This window comes from Bombus flavifrons, unplaced genomic scaffold, assembly GCF_040668555.2.
Source record: "Bombus flavifrons isolate JBK064 unplaced genomic scaffold, iyBomFlav1_principal scaffold0040, whole genome shotgun sequence".
Lineage (NCBI taxonomy): Eukaryota > Metazoa > Arthropoda > Insecta > Hymenoptera > Apidae > Bombus > Bombus flavifrons.
Window position 1 is genome coordinate 136,243 of NW_027184785.1, and position 16,755 is coordinate 152,997.

Consider the following 16,755-nt stretch of genomic DNA (forward strand, 5'->3'; position numbering starts at 1 on the left):
ATCGATCTGAGGGGTTCTAAATCGTGTGTTTCGTATTAAAATGTAGGCTCCGTTAAGTATGGTAATCGTGATAATCGTAAATTGCGTAATTCTTTCATCGAAAATCTTTTTTAACGTTTTCGTATGTTCAATATTTTTTAATTAGTCATCGATATACAGGACTATTATTTTTGTGTGTCAAAACACTAGCAATTGGTTTCATGTTTTTAGTAACGAACAACATAATATAATATATAGATTCGATAAGACTGATATAAAATGAGATTACGAAGAAATATTCAGGAATAACATATCTTACGACGATACAAAATAAACATTTAATGGTAACGCCATTCACGAAATTGTAGTACGTAGCTCACCTTAGATCGTAAAGCGGAGAAACGCGATAATATTGCAAACACTATTTTCTAAATTTATCTTGCAATTATTTATGCCATTTTCTCGTAATAAATAAATTCATTCAAGTATTGAAGGGATTCGTTTTTCGAGAATCGAACATTGATCGTTCGTATACGTAATGAAATTGAAAAATTGATAAAAAGTGAAAGTGATCGGCTAGACTTCTAAGAAGATCGTGCATCGTCACAGCTTACGCTCGTCTTGGTCCGTGGCAGGAAAACAAGGAAAGTTTCACACGAGATATTTTATCGTGAATGATACATACATACATCGGTGATGCCATTTTTCAATTGTGCAGCTCTCAGCTTGCTTTGCCGCTGTCTAGAATTGACCACGGGAGATGATTACACGTTCGGTTCCGTTTGAGCCCCGCTTCCTCTCCCGACTTCGCTACTGGTAGGGTAGCTACAGACGGGTCGATTGGTGAGAAATTTTAGCAAGTCGCCTCGTGTAAATGCAAATTTAGTCGACTGACTTGATCGACTGACGAACGAGGGTGGAGTGGCAGGTGAAGTTTTTGCGTACGAACACAGAAATTTAGCAGTATGGGTTAAGCTAAGTCCACACCGATAGACAATCGTTCGCAGACACGCGTTGCAGTCGATCGGCATTTGTCTTTCGTGGAAAATTTGTAGACGACGGAAGACAAAATTCCAGTCCATAGCTTGTGCATAAAAACCACGTGCATATTAACAGATAATCGTTGACAGATGTGCGAAACAGCCTATAAAATGCACATCCGCGGACAAGTATTTTGTTTTCCATTGGAAAACAGGAGGCAACGTGTGCGGCCAAATGTAAGAAGAATGTGTTTCTTATCCCGCTGTGCGATGATGAGATTTATGACATGGTATTTGCTATTGAGACGAAAGTCGAAGATGGACGATTTGAAAATACACGCTGTTTATCGAGATCACTGCAACGCTATATATTTAATGTATCAAGTTAGGCGAGGCATCCTTTATAATAGGTGAACCTGTGTAAAATGTCCGTTTATGTATCAGTGGATGGAATTTTCTGTTAGGTTCCACGTCATGAAATTGCGCGAAAGCTCTATTTATCATTTGAGATGTCCATACTCTTTCTGATATTAAATTAAAATTCGAGTTAATAGACGTAATGGTGGATACCTATCAGGAATAAAAGATATGTTGGATCATATGTTCATTGATCGCCTTGACTGCCTCGATGTTCTGGATATAACAGATGAAGCTCAAAGCATCGGCGCTGATCGCCGTGTCTGTTCTCCATCATGATTCATAACACATCACTGCTGACATCAGTCTTCTTGATCAGATCTGATACCTTGAAAGAGTCCTATCTTCTCACACTGCGAATGTAAACCTGAATAATGCGCATTATAATCTGTCCAACTCATTTCCCGAGTAATTTGTAATTGACATTTATTTTTAATTTCTGTTAATACAGTATGTATGCAGTAAGTTTCCGGGTGTAAAACACGTCTGACAAATATTTATATTGCAGTTGCGACAGAACTTCGTTTACACGAGCTCTATTTATTTGAACAAAATTTTAATTAATACTCGAGCATTCGAGATCTTTATAGAACAATTATTATTGTAGATGTATGTATTAATTGTATTGATGCGACGTGTAGATATTTACATAACATGTATGTATGTGAAATATCATTTCAGTTAAATAGCGATGACAATTTGGATATAATGCCAATTTTGGAAGCAGTGGAATTAGTATCTAACGCAGTCGGAAAAACTACGGCTTTGATGGGAACCAAGATTATTCCTTATCGCTTTTTACCAAAAAATCATACGACGTATTACCATTATGACGGATCGTTAACTACTCCTGGATGCCAGGAAATTGTCATGTGGTATATCCTTGCCGACAAACTTACGTTATCAGAGCAGCAGGTAAATTTATTTCTCGATTTCATGATCTATTTATATATATCTAACAATGAACGTTTAACACGTTGACCGGCACGGTGATGATCGGTAAGCCACGTTGTTAAATTTTTTAAAACGATTAAAACGAGATAAATTTCATGATCTGATAAAGTTTAGAGAATGTAAACGACACAGATAACATTGTAAGAAAAAATTGCACAAATACGATATAATATTTCACAAGAATTAAATACTATGATGTAGTATATTTCAATTTATCGCGACACACAGGACAAAACATGCGAGCGATTCGCATATAGGTATATATTAAAATGCAACATCCTGTAGAATCTTTACTTTATTTTCTTGGTTTTCAGTTAAGCATCTTTAGAAGTGTTGGAACAAACAACGGAACACTGATCTTCAATCACAGACCAACGCAGAGTGTCGGAGAAAGGACAGTTTATCATCATTTGGATGGATATTCTGCCGCGACAACCCATTTCAGCAATTTACTGAACGTGTGCTTTAGTCTCTTACTAACCAAATTGTTATATTTCAAATAATTCCAGTTAACTTCACCTGTGAATTTAGAATTATCTAATCGCATAAAATGTGATCGATATATCGTTGACAGACATTCAGCGATTCGAGAAATTTTGTCGCATCTCACTCATACCGTGCTTAATAATGGGATAATATTTTTTATGGTTATGATATATCAAAGGATTATAATTGTAAGAGAGATAAATGCAGTACAGTAGCTCGTGAAAGCAAACACTTCTAGAGAAACTTTCGATGAATACAGAGCGTAAGAGAACATGTGGGACCCACTTCGGGCGTTGATTGCACTTCATCCTTCGCACATAGCAATAATGAGAGGAGGCAAGATAGAGGAAAGGAGAGTTCGGATGAAGCGAAGGAGGAGGAAGATGAATTAAGAGGTAGAAAAACATATAAGGAAACTGGTCCGTATGAGTACTATTATGCGTTTCCATAATGATTCATGACTGTTCGCAAGTAACACAAGATTTGGTTCTAAAATGGTCCGTCTGATTTAATGCTAAATGTACGGTAACTTTTACGTGGATTTTCGGAATGGTTTCATATTTTACTATATTATAATCACGACTATTGTGTCTCATTATAGTGCTGACGAAATTTCAAAATGTTTCGTATAATGCACGTAATATATTCGTAACAAAGTTATATCGTAAGCGTTCGACGTGTACACGAGTAAGATTCAGTGACATACAACAATAAATCAAATATACGCGACAGTGAAGCAAGTCATTATATGTGTAGAGCATATGAGAATGAATAATACAACCGCGTTATATATAATTAGTGATGTGATAAACGACATGTGTACATAATGTATATCTTTGTAAATGATTTTATGTTTAACAAAAAACCAGCTAGAGTAGACATAGAGTAGAGTAGACATATTAATAACGTAGGTAACTGGCTAATCTTTCACCATTAATGATTATATTCTGTCACAATCGTTTTATGACGTATACTTCTTTCGGAGAATATAAAGATCATAAAATTTCAATTTTATTTGTTATCCTCTTTATGGTTAATTAAGAGTACATAGCATAAGCATTTAAGGAACTAATTAAGTTTATTTGTATACTTGAATACGTAATTTCGAAAAATAGTGATCATATATATTTACTTATGGCAAGGAACTACTTTGCTAAAGATAAGTAGCGTAATGTCGTTTTCTCTTTGACGACTTGGTTTTACACTGGATTATTTTATTATGTAAGAGCTTGCCGTCTTTTTGTTCTTCTGACTCCTTCGAACAACCAGTGGTAACGAATTCTATACTGGCACCATTGTCATCATTATTTATATTATTGAATACATTTCGTACGTTTACGTTGTATGTGCATTCACTTTGAAGATGTTTTATTTCAAGATGCGGTGTCTGCAAGCAATAAAGTTTGAAACAACATAAGTTGCATCCAATTGATATAGTATTTACGATCATCGGTAGTATCTGTATAGCAGATACAGAATTTATGAACATTAAATAACAGAATAAAGAAATAATTAAAAAAAAAAAAAAAACAGATAAATGAAAAAGTAACGCACAACATTTAACTATAAATATATGTAAATATATATACTTTTACTCATAAGTGTTAGGACACTTGTGAAAAATAAGATGCACCGAAGATATTTTCAAGAACTTATCAAGACTTGTAATTATTTCGCCTGTAACCTTGTTACATAAAGAATTCTTACGTTTTATTCGATAATAAAGATCACTGGATGTCACTGGATTTTTATTCTATTTCATAATTGATTCCGTGAGCCAGATTCAAATTTGTTTTTCTAATTGATTTAAAATTTTCCGAATAAAAATCTATCAAATGACTGTGAACACGAATATGCGTATAATTACTAATTTATTGTGTTCTTATAACTCTTACGAATGACTTACGACATTACAACAATAACTTACATATGTATATGCATGTAATGCATACCTATGTAGATCAGTATATGCAGTAAATATTGAAATAAATTAGTGGTATGCTTTTTAACACGAAAGATTTATATCCTGGTGATTCCATGAGAAAGTATTAAGTATTGCTTGTAATTACCAATTGACCGTTACTACAAATCGATCAAAGTGTCCAGACACTTATGAAAAGCATACTCGTTAATTCGTTACTTTTTCCTACAATTTTTCTAAATAGATTTCACGATATGGATCGTCATCTTGCACGAATACAAAATTCTAGCGGATTAATTATTTTCCAAATAATCTATCACGTTCTGTGAAGAGACCTAGCAAGTGTTAGTTAATACTAATACTAATACTAATACCTACAGAACAGAGGTGTATACATATAATACCTGAACAAGTTTCCACCAGGTTTTCTTCCGACGGGATATGAGTTTTTCCTGCGAAGCCGAGCAGGATGCCTCTCTCCAGGAGACGTTGTACGCCTTTACATCGTGGTTCATCGGCCAAACCAAACGTACCTTGACCTCGCCGCAGTGACAAGTCATTCGCCGTAGATGAAGATCGCCGTGGTATCGCTCGCATCTGCGAGATCGCCTCCCCAAATCGGCTTCAATGAAAGGGCACTTCTTCGTTTGTTATGCCAATTATTAGGCTCGACAAAAATACCAGTAGCAGATGGAAGAAGAGCAGGCTGGAATTTCATCTTACCGTATGCCATGTAATCGGTGCTATTGAAAACTTTCGAGGCTTTTCGCGACAACAATCGCCGGCCACCGTACAGTGCAACAGCTTGCACTTGAAGGAAGTACTGACACCTCAGTTCCAAGTTTTTCAGTTCGTAACACGTTTTGTCCTAAAAATGCAAGGAAAAGAAAATCACTTTCGTTGCAAGTCATAGCGAAGATATATAGGGTGTATCATAATACGCGGGGCCCAAGTTAGGATGTCACGAACGAATTTGTCATTGTTTTTTTGGGCCTTCTGTCTACTCTTCAATTCGGTCCCACATATTATGAAGCGCACACCCTGTTATCCTGTAGTTAGTTAGTTAACCATCCTGTAGTTATTTGTAAATCAACGTACATTTACGAAACAATTGTTTTAGATATAACGATAGGTTTCAGATTGAAAGTAGACAACTAGGAAGAAGAGTGAAAACTAGAATATAATTTGTGATATTTGTAGTTACTTGTAAACCAATGTATAATTATGGAAAAAAAGGTGCATATGTTAAAAGAATGGTAAGAATAGAGCGTGTAATGATACTTCTGTATTGTAATTACGTAAAACTTACTTTCAGAACTGTTCTATGATAAACGAGAATGGAATCATTAGTCGGTCCGTGAACAAGGCGGCTCCAAAACACTTTGTAAAATGTTATCGGCACATCCGAAGCTGGTTTACTCCATCTTAGGGTAATACGCAGTTTTCCATCTACCAGTCGCGCATCGGATAGAGTCAAGTTTTGTGGTTCTTTTGGATTCCGTGGGTCTAAAAGTAATAAATTGCCCTTTAAATTTATAATATGACATCCGCAAAGAAAACTTCCCTCTCTTCTCTACTTTCTGTCGCAAAACTTCGTGAAAGCTAATTGCATGTTTCCGTAATTGTTAATTTATGATATCGTTGATTTATACATAAATTTCTACATCAAAGGCAAGTACCTGTGCGATGTTTCCGATGTCTCGATGATAAATATACACTACGTTTATGCATTATAAATTATACAAGACTACCTTCTGTCATACAAAGACAATCGAAGGGAGATCTAGAAAGTTGTAATTACATGACGAACGATCGACGGTTCAACCGAAAGAAGTTTAAATTGCACATGATATATTATGCACGCCAGTGTATGGTGCTACTGGTAAAAATGATAAATGGATAAGCAGATCATCGATGGAACGACAAGGTGCAGTATTATCAAATATTTCAGACCGATAGAACATTCGCGAGCCTCTCTATCGATGAAAAGCATACCGTTGACTATTAACATATTGTTTTAAGCGATAGCAGATTAATAGTAAAGGATTTATTAAAAAATTAGACATTTGATCAACCACATTTATATTTTCGTTGCAGCCGACTCTCAATTCGTTCCACGTGACAAATGGAACATCTGTATTACATTTTACGTAGCTATAACGTATTAATTTATCTAAGACAGTTTCGTATTTGCATTAGTGTACATTATACGAATTAAACGTAAAGAAATCTTCCATAAATAAAAGGGAGAGAAAATTTATGGAAACAAATTTATGAAGAAAAATTCGTTCTAATAACTCGTTATTACGTCTGTTAGTCGTTGTTATGACTGTACAATGATAAGATGAAGTGAGATATACACGAGGACACAGCTCAGAGAACCCATCTATAATTACAAATTAATTACGTATCATATATTCTTGTTCCTACTACCGAAAAGAATTAGTTAGCCAGCGGAATGGATTTTCGAGACTTGAATCCTTTCAACATCTTTTTAAGTACGCTTTCGGCCAATGTTTTGCCGATGTCGGGCAGAGAAACGAAATTACCCATCTTTTTCAAAATCTACTCGACCATCATTTGGTTAATAGAAGTGACATATTTTATTGCTTGTGTTGTCGGAATTTTGACTGTATCGAGGGAAAAAGCATTGAAGGATGGAACGGTAAACCTTGTGATCGCGATAGAAGTGCTCGTGCTAATGATTTATATGCATAATCGTAAGAATTTACTACGTGGATTAGTTGGAAAATTAAACCATCTTATCGAGGGCAATAAAATACTTCGGAATATGATAGTTAGCGCACTGGAACCAATGGAAAAGCCGTTGAAAATTTATACGGTTGCTAGTGTTGGTTCGCTCGCTCTTTGGATATCGTTGCCGCTTATCGAAGTTTTCCGGAAGAATGAGTTCCGTTATTCGGATTATCGAGTGCCATTCGTTCTATCCAAGGAACCTTTCCCACTCAGCGTTTTCGTCGGCGGTGTCATCTTCCAGATCATCGGCGGTACATACACGCTAATCAGAAAGATCAGTTTAGATATCTACACAATGTACATCATTCTGTTAACGACGGCTCAGTACAAGTATCTTCGAATGAAATTTGCGACGATATTCGAACAGAAACCCGAAACTTTAAACGGTTCGTACAACGATATTACCCGGCAGAATGTCTCCTTCAGGAACGAACGGATGATCCAGGAAATGAGACTGTTGACCCGCCATTACGAAACTGTAGTTGAGTAAGTATAAGAAAGTGATCAGTATAAATATTCATGATATATAAATGAAAGTATGTATTAGCTCGTAGAGGTATAAGCGCAAAAGTATTTTTATTACACGATAAGTTTGTTTCACCAATACCTACACGATAGCGTCGCGTTAAAGCGTGTAAAAAGCGTGTAAAAAGCGTGTAAAAAGCGTGTAAAAAGCGTACTGCTTTGTAACAACTACGTGCACTGCTGTGTATACGACAATTCCTGAGCGACGCCGGTAGTTGGCCGCAAATCGTACAACGTTATTAGCACGTTAGAAGTCGTACAGCGTTTGCACTTTCGTTTTCTTACAGTACTATTTTACGTTACATATACGGTATTGTTCTTTTCTTTACGTTTCCCACTCGAACAAATAAACGCTCTATTCTAATAACTCATCACTGTGAAAATTGATTGGCTCTTCCATGTTTGTCATTAGAATTAGTGGAGCGTTCAGAGCGTTCAATATCTATTGTCAATATTTCGCAGTTCTCAACATCGTGTTACGCAAAAATCTCTGTATATCGTCGATACAATGTTGTCAGTACTTGATGAAAAATTGCATTTTCCTTGTACGTTCAACATTATCGAAGATACATTGCGTTTCGAGTTAGCGTTTAGCGACGCCTAATTAAAAGAAGCCATTATTTTAACATTATCAGTGGAAAGACTACAGAAGTGGCTTTTAAGAAGAGAAATGTGTTTCCACGCGGATTAAAAATATGTTTCAACGAACACTCTCGTCGATGTTCAATAATATTGAGAATATTATATTGCACATACATCGATCGTCCGACTGTACCTATAACGTTGAGAACCGTGATATATTGATAATAATATCGATCATGTGCACGCTTGTTAAGATTAAGACGAAAGAAAAAACAAAAGAGTTACCAGATTTGTACTCTTTGAACATTTTTTAATTAGAGAAAACATAATTTAAATATCCTTTGATTTTATATAGGCGTAGTATATGTATAATTCGATTTGAAGTGGTACGATGATACACGATTAAGACTTAAACGATACGCTAACAAGTTTTGATGGCAAATGTTTGCAATCTGGCAATCGCGTTTGCTATACATTTTAATTTTACTTTAGGAATAAATATTCACGAAAATATTGCTCTTTTCACATATATCGAATACCTGAAAAGATTATTTATGAAAATTTTAAACATACATAATTCTTATATAGACAAAAATACCAACAGGAGAAATATACATTAATTTGTCTTGAATAATGTATTTTGAAGAAATATTGAAACATTTTTCTTGCCTCAACATGTACGAAATTTACACAATAATAATGAAAAATGGATAATTTGAAAAATATACAGAATTTGTATAATGTACATGAAATTTTGTGAAATTTTCCAATTTTTCATGACTTTGTAGATGTGACATTCTTTTCATGACATTTATCGTCGTAATAAAATTTCGTAATTATTGTAGGATTGCTGTTATGTTGAAGAAATTGCTTTTTCTAAACGTCGGAGTTCATTACATAAACAACGTTTTCCGGTTCTGCTTTCTAAGTTTTATGTTCGTAATGGTATATTTTATGTTCCAACTTCTTAATACAGAATTTTGTTTCCTAGTAAATTCTGTTTCTCCCGTTACTGCTTATCTTGTACAGACAACAACTATTTACTTTTTCAGAGTACTAATATGTTTTCCGAAAGATGTTTAGTTATATTGTATACAATTGGTGCGCTGATACAATTTTATATATTGTGCTATTGTATTCAAGAGCTACTCGACGCGGTAAGATTTTTTAAATAGTATAAACAGTATGATGATATTGTTTTCTGCTGGTTAATCTCTCTTGGTTAATAAGATATATATTTTAGTAATAGCAATGCAATAAACAAGAAAGGCTATATACACATATATAAACATTCAATTTATATACATCCATGAATTTTAATAATATCAGGTATACAAATGAATAAGCCAAATTTTGTTTAAACGTAAAAAGATTGACAGTAAAATGAAATGGTTCCTCCGCCTTTTTGTCGCTACGTATTCTTAACATCTTACTATCGAAAACGACATCTCATTTAGCGTAGTTTCTAAAAATATAATCCTAAAAATATATATTATATTAAAAAATTCAATTTATAAGTGACAACGGAAAAAGGTTTTGGTTTAAACGGTTTGAGAATCGGCCACTTCTGTTTGATCGACAAGCAACGCTCTGAAAGCTCACGAAACTGCGATCACGACGATTTTAAAAGCAACTACTGACTGAGAGTTCAATACAAACGTAAAAACAGCTTGCGGAGCAGCTAAAGGTAATACAGCAGATCATTCGAATCACCTACACGAAGTGGGAAAGATCGAGAAAGAAGAGAGGTGGGTGTCCTATAGGATTGCTGTATGATAGCGCCAGACTTAACTTAAGTTGCTTTTGATGCAAAAGACATCGCAACGAGTCTCAGATGGGAAGTTACGCAATATCTGGTGTATTCAGCTGACATTGCTCCATCAAACTAACACCTGTTTCGGTCGACGTAGTCACTTTCAACCATTTGATGAAATATATAAAATAGCTGGACCATTTCATCGTAACAAAAGGCATATTTTTTCAAAGTGGAATTCATCGACTGCCTGAAATACGATTTAAAGTTATAGAAAACGATGGTGGTTATTTTGAGTGGAAAATTTTGTTTCACTCTTTTTAAAAATAAATCTTCAATCTGCGAAAAAATCGAATTATTCGTTTGTACGCCTAATATAGTTTATGTAATAAGATTAATGTATTTACACGTAATAGTGCGTTATATGTACATATATAATTGTACAATGTATTAATATCCATTCGAAATTCTTAGAGCAACGCTGTAGCTGACGATGTAATATATGAAAAGTGGTATTTGCACGACGTACCACTGCAACGTGCACTTCTTATGATAATTTCTGCCAACAAACTAGAGTGCAAATTATCTAACTCTCGACACATTGATTTAACTTTGTCGTCATTCATGTCGGTAAGTGTACTGTCTTAATAATATTAATTACTTTTACTTGATAATTATGCTACCTGTTACATACAATACGTCCAGAAGTAAATCGAATCAATTGACCAATTGCCAAATTGTTTTATATAGAATTTCTTTTGTTATTGTATTTTTATCTTTAACGTATAATAGCGCAATTTGATCGATTTGCTTCAGTGGTCCTAAAGCTTCGAAGCTTTTGGTGGTCCTGGGACTATGGACCCAGCGTTCGGCCCTTTCGTAGAAAGACGAGGGGAGGCATTTAAGATGAAATAAATTTACGTAAATGTGAAATAAAATTTAGTTTCCAATAAATTATATTTCAAGATTAGTTAGCCGTTTTTAAATTTCTATTCGTATTTAGGAAAATCTTTTCGATGGTTTGGGAAATGAGGATTCTCGAATGACCAGGCTCATGGCTATAGCTCCCCTCCTCTAGAACTCTTTTAATCCGGGCCTAACTTTTAGACAGGACATCTATATATAATTATAGATAATTTAATTAACTACTCTCTACTTAACTGTTTTTTCGCTGTTTTTCCAGATCCTAAATCAAGCATATTCCGTATGCTTATTGTTTCTTAAATCAAGACCTGATTAAAATTGAATATTATAACGTTATGCAACGTAACATATCTTAATCGTTAATTAATCTCTACGATATAATTAAATATAGCATCGTAAATAAAGCATCTATTTAATTACAATGTAATATTAACGTTTGAAGAATATGATTATATTTTATGTGATAAAACAATTAATATGGCCATAAAGATAAAGATCAAAATTAAAAATGTATTATATTTCTGCAATAACTACGATATTCGTTTAATTTCGATTTCAAGATAACTGGTACTCACAAATTCGATTACCGCGAACAGTTTCTCGCTTCTGTTAACCATTAAGTAACACGAATGATCGGCAAAAACCAAGTACACGTAAAATACTCATTCGCGATAATCTTTCATCATATTTCGAGTCGTGACACAAAAGTTGTTGCATCAACTTCAGTAGGAAGAATAACAACGTTCGCTGTGTGCACTTTGATTTTTTCCCTGCGCGATTTCCATGTCTTTTGCAACGTATAGTAAAAGCAGGATATTTTTCAGAATGAACGACGAAAAAAGGAAGCGACTTAAAGTGGTTACAGGAAACCAAAGACAAATTTTCCGCAACTAAACTCGTTAAATGACTGCTTGTTAAATTGATTCCTTGTCACGATAAGTGTTTATAGATAGCTAGTAATCGAGTTTGGTAATTGAGATAGCAAGTAATAGTTAATTTCACGCACTATTTCCATCTGGAAACAAGTTTGCAGAGACCCGATTTTAAATCAGGACAACGTGCTGCTCGCTTCAAAACTGGAATAAGCATGTTTCGTGCGTACTTGCGTTGTTCTTTGGATGCAATAAGAGTAACGCAGAGAAACCTTGGATGAATTCTTTTTGTTCTCTAACTTGCGCGTATTGCTCGGATTCTCGCGGAAGAATCGCAAGTTCCCTCGAGGAGCAATTGCTGGATGGTTAGAGCTAATTCGTTTGCAGAGACTATGCAATATGAATTAAGTGGTTTTGAGGCCATTCCCTTCTAAAGCTAAGTCTACATTTAACAATAAACGTGAACCAATTGTAACACGACGAGTGACGCTTTTCGCGCGAAAAGTGTCCTGCTCCAGATATGTGGCAATCGTTTATCGCACGCTATTCGGAATAATGTAGCGCTTACCTTTTGTTTTAAAAGGTTTGGAAGGCTCCGAGTATCCTCGGGATCCATTTGCATTGATGGCTGCCACACGAAATTGATACCAGTGTCCTGTCTTTAATCGTTCTCGAATCGTTGCGTGTGACTTGGATGAAACGTGACGAACAATCCATGGACTTGATCTAGATTCCAGGTACCTTGGTCCAAGTAAATGTCGTTCCTCCACCAAATACCTCACACCTTTGATTCCGATAGACTCATCGATACGCTGTGCCTTAGAATTATACCAAGTCAAAAAAACTAAGTTGTTCTTTTGTTGCCTGATTTGGACATTCCTGGGTATCACGGGTAAATCTGAAAAAAAAAGAAGAAGAATGCAAAAATGTGAATTTTATCTTAGTTTGTGCGCAAATATGTACAATTCCCGCTGAAAAGTTTGGAGCACCGTTTGCAATTTCAAGCTATGATAAATGGTTGAAACTCTTCCAGGATAAGCAACACGATATTTACATCGTCTCTTCTTACACGAAACAACAAATACAGAGATAGTACTGTGTTCGAATATTAATGACAGTAACTGTGTTTCAATGAGGGAATGCCGCATAACATTTAGTCTTGCAGGAAGGCCTGTATCGAATGACTTACTTGAGTCAACTGCTGTCGAAATACGCTGTAATATACTGTTCTAAACTTGGTTATTATCAACTGTCATAAACTCTTATAAACTGTTGTTGCAAAAGCTTGTGTGTCTTAAATGTTGTAAAAAAAAAAAAAAGAAAAAAAAATTCTCGGTCGGATATGAAATAATTTAAAAAGTTCGAAACTCAAGAGACTGGAATGCTGATCTGTGTTAATGATTTTTTCGAGCACAGCGTTCGAAATTCTGCTTGTCGATTGGTTTTCATCGAATGCAGTGAATTTGTAATTAGCGTGCTTCTATGGCATCACGTACGCATCCCCATGCATCTCTATTGTATGGAACACCTTTGTGAAGAGAAGGTGGTCCTTTGTACCGGAATGTGTTTGAAGCTTCGGACTATAATTAGGCAAAGTGGTGGTTTTAGCTTTCGATAAAGCGCAGAGTTACGCTCAGCTAATTTCTAGACTGCAGTTTTTTATGCATTTATAGGAAATTTAAAAGTGTAAAATTGCACAGAATGCACGTACTGTGTGCAGATATATGAAATATCCAAAGTATAGTGCTTTCTATAATACTGTGTAGATAGAACAATTTTCTACCCTGGTCGTATTTTTTCAATTGTATTATCAAATAGATGAATTTGCATAAAAATCCACGATCTATTAATCGTTTTAACCATTCGGAAACTTCGAGTTAATTATATTCGTAGACATGGGGGCATGCCAATTTTGGTGTCCTTTCTTCGAAAACATGTAAACGAAAATCCGTCAAGTGTCTTAATCCGGCCAGACGGAGTAAGTTTCGGATATTTCTATAAAGTAAGAATTAAAACAAGATTTGTTCTATATTTTCGTTAGTGACTAAGAAGGTGCGTTAAGTCGAATATTAAGTCTTTTATGCAAAAATTCTTGCATATTATTGTAATGTGGATTGATGTAACATAAAGGAAATTAAAAATTCAACTTTTTTCAGTTTTAGAATTAGACCATTTTTGTAGTCACCAGCGCATTTATTCCTCTCTTTGGTAAACATTCATAAAGAGACATCCACCTCCGATTTCCAATAATTTTTTGATATGCCGTTGTAATCACCTTAAGCATTGTCGAGTAAGGTTTCAGTTGGGACTCTCCGTTTATCGAATAGTTATTGTCAGGAAGAGTTTTTACGAATGTGTAAACAGTAGTTTATTTATTGATACAATAGTAGGTATCGGTATCTTTACTGAAAGAAATCTTGTAAATTGTTCATATCTCGAATAAATATAAATAATTTAATCGCACGTAATTAATTAGTTATTCGTAAAGCATGCAAAATCAGTGTTACAAGCGCATCGCCTGCAGATACAATCACACTAATACAATTAATAGTTTTATATCGTAAATTGGAGAAATTGCGTCCGTGTAAAGAAACCTTAATTATAAATGACAAATAAAATCTAATGCGTACCAGTTACATTGTCTAAACCGACGGGATGCATGCATGTGACACCGCAATCATGTCTGCAACATTTTGCTAAATCCGGGCAACGAGAGTCATCGACGCAAGCTATCAAACAAACAGCTTCAAAGGGTGACATGGATGCTTTATCAGGACAGTGACCAGGTTTTGTGTAATTGGATGCCAAGCAATTTTCCATACACTAAAACAAAACAATACATCGAACAGTTATACTCACATGTATGTACAATATATTATATATTTTGTTTAAGAAAATAAATATACAAAAAAGAGAAAGTAATATAAATAAAAAATTGTTAAATATATATATCAGGGAAGATTCTATCTCTTTCTGGTTAAATTGTTTCGTTTTCAATTATATATTTATATTAATTTATATTAAAATACTATTTATATTAAAATTAACATTGTACCTCCACATTTACCGATATTGGTCTTCCTACAAGTAACATTTTCAAGAAAAACAAATTTTTCTTTTCCAACTGTTTCGGATATCTGAACGTGTCGAGTTCGTACACTTAAACCAATTTCAATCTCAAACATTTCTCTCTTTTATGTTTCCTCGAACAAGTTTCTTGCTAGCCTACGCAATATGCTTTTCATCAAAATACGCCTCTAATCATGGAAAAAATTTATCTTTGACGATATAGGATGCGTCACTCTTGTGCTATCCGACTTCTGTGGACACACCTTCCCGGGAACGTTGCCTTCTTACTTAAACTATTTACGTTGCCTAGCAAAAGAAGAGGAATTTCCATAATTGTGAAGAAATCCTATTCCTTTCTTTCTTGCCTTTTGCCACGTAACATCTTCATTTCGGTGAATCATTCTACGTATATTTTTAACCCATTGTTGGCGGTATACTGTGAAATAAATTTTGCCGCAGTTCCCGCGTATTTTTCGAAAATATGTCAATGTTTGTGAAGTGAAAATCGTCGATTCTCACGTTTCTCGTCAGCGGTGTATTAATATACAATGCCTTGCTATACAATGTCTATATAAAACGTATTGAACACCATTGTACTTATTATACCGAGTGTAATAGAACATATGGAACTCGTTTCCTGAGGTGATCGTATATCTAAGAACAATGAAAAAAGTTCCTGTAAACATATCCTCTATCTGTCTTGCTTCGTGAGATCTAACGAATTTTGCAAACAGAGCAAACTTTATCGAAAATGTTGAAACATCAGGAATCAGAATAGAACAAGCTTTTCAACAAATTCGGGAAACACCAGTAATCGTTCAAAGTGCAAAACGTCTACAGATTTGCCTTGAAATGCGAGGTGGTGATTTTCAGCAATTTCTCTAAAGGTGATTAGATAAGACAAAATCAAAAAAGAAAATTCGTCGTGTCTCATACACGAAGACAGATACACGGTATGTTTATATGAATATTTTTTCATTGTTGTTAGATATACAATCAGCTTAGATATACACATGTTCTGTCACATCCTGTATATTATATAATTACATATCGATTAATTAAGTCGATTAATTTGATACTATGGAAATTAAATATATAGAATCTGTTTAAAAGATACCTCATTAGAAGCAAAGGTGTGTGCGAATATTATTTGTAGCCATTGTACAATATTAATATTTTTAATGCGAACTCAGTCACGAAAATTATCACGAATGTATGAATTTTCAGTTTCGTAATCCACACACGTATTCGGTTGGTAATAGTTATCTGGAAAGTGGCCGTCATTATGGTAATTTCCTAGCTCATTCACTTAATGACTTAATACATTGCAAACAGTGCTGTAAACAGCACATTGCGCCGGCAGGATAAAATATCCCAGCTTCTCTTCTGTATATCGTCAAGCTAAAATTTGCAAATCGTTATCGATTTGCCTGATAAAAATGAAAGTGAATAGATCGTCTAGAACGTTTTAACGCTATGTGTCTTAACGTATCGACAAAATTCATGGAACTTCTTCCATGACGCGGTGCGAGGATC

At 34.7% G+C, this 16,755-nt stretch overlaps 3 protein-coding genes across 7 annotated transcripts in view; 2 read left to right on the forward strand and 1 right to left on the reverse strand.

Moving 5' to 3' along the window:
* LOC138189406 (carbonic anhydrase 6) overlaps window positions 1-3,821 on the forward strand; it is an 18,643-nt gene extending 14,822 nt beyond the window's left edge. For all 5 annotated transcript variants that reach the window (XM_069131463.1, XM_069131462.1, XM_069131459.1 and 2 more), the window contains 2 exons: window positions 2,058-2,291; window positions 2,645-3,821. In XM_069131463.1, coding sequence (XP_068987564.1) covers window positions 2,058-2,291; window positions 2,645-2,833 — 423 coding nt within the window. In that variant the 3' untranslated portion in view covers window positions 2,834-3,821. The remainder of the gene's footprint in view (window positions 1-2,057; window positions 2,292-2,644) is intronic.
* The window catches only part of Kal1 (anosmin-1 Kallmann syndrome 1), a 26,164-nt gene continuing 12,395 nt past the window's right edge, over window positions 2,987-16,755 (reverse strand). Inside the window, exons 3-8 of the mRNA XM_069131456.1 lie at window positions 14,781-14,973; window positions 12,719-13,048; window positions 6,047-6,243; window positions 5,461-5,605; window positions 5,142-5,359; window positions 2,987-4,203 (exon numbers count right to left, since the gene is read on the reverse strand). Coding sequence (XP_068987557.1) covers window positions 3,970-4,203; window positions 5,142-5,359; window positions 5,461-5,605; window positions 6,047-6,243; window positions 12,719-13,048; window positions 14,781-14,973 — 1,317 coding nt within the window. The 3' untranslated portion in view covers window positions 2,987-3,969. The remainder of the gene's footprint in view (window positions 4,204-5,141; window positions 5,360-5,460; window positions 5,606-6,046; window positions 6,244-12,718; window positions 13,049-14,780; window positions 14,974-16,755) is intronic.
* Window positions 6,558-11,803, forward strand: LOC138189407 (odorant receptor 85f-like). Its single transcript, XM_069131464.1, has 5 exons — window positions 6,558-7,980; window positions 9,447-9,546; window positions 9,654-9,758; window positions 10,829-10,984; window positions 11,538-11,803. The coding sequence occupies exons 1-5, from the start codon at window positions 7,196-7,198 to the stop codon at window positions 11,592-11,594; spliced, it is 1,203 nt and encodes a 400-aa protein (XP_068987565.1). The 5' UTR covers window positions 6,558-7,195; the 3' UTR covers window positions 11,595-11,803.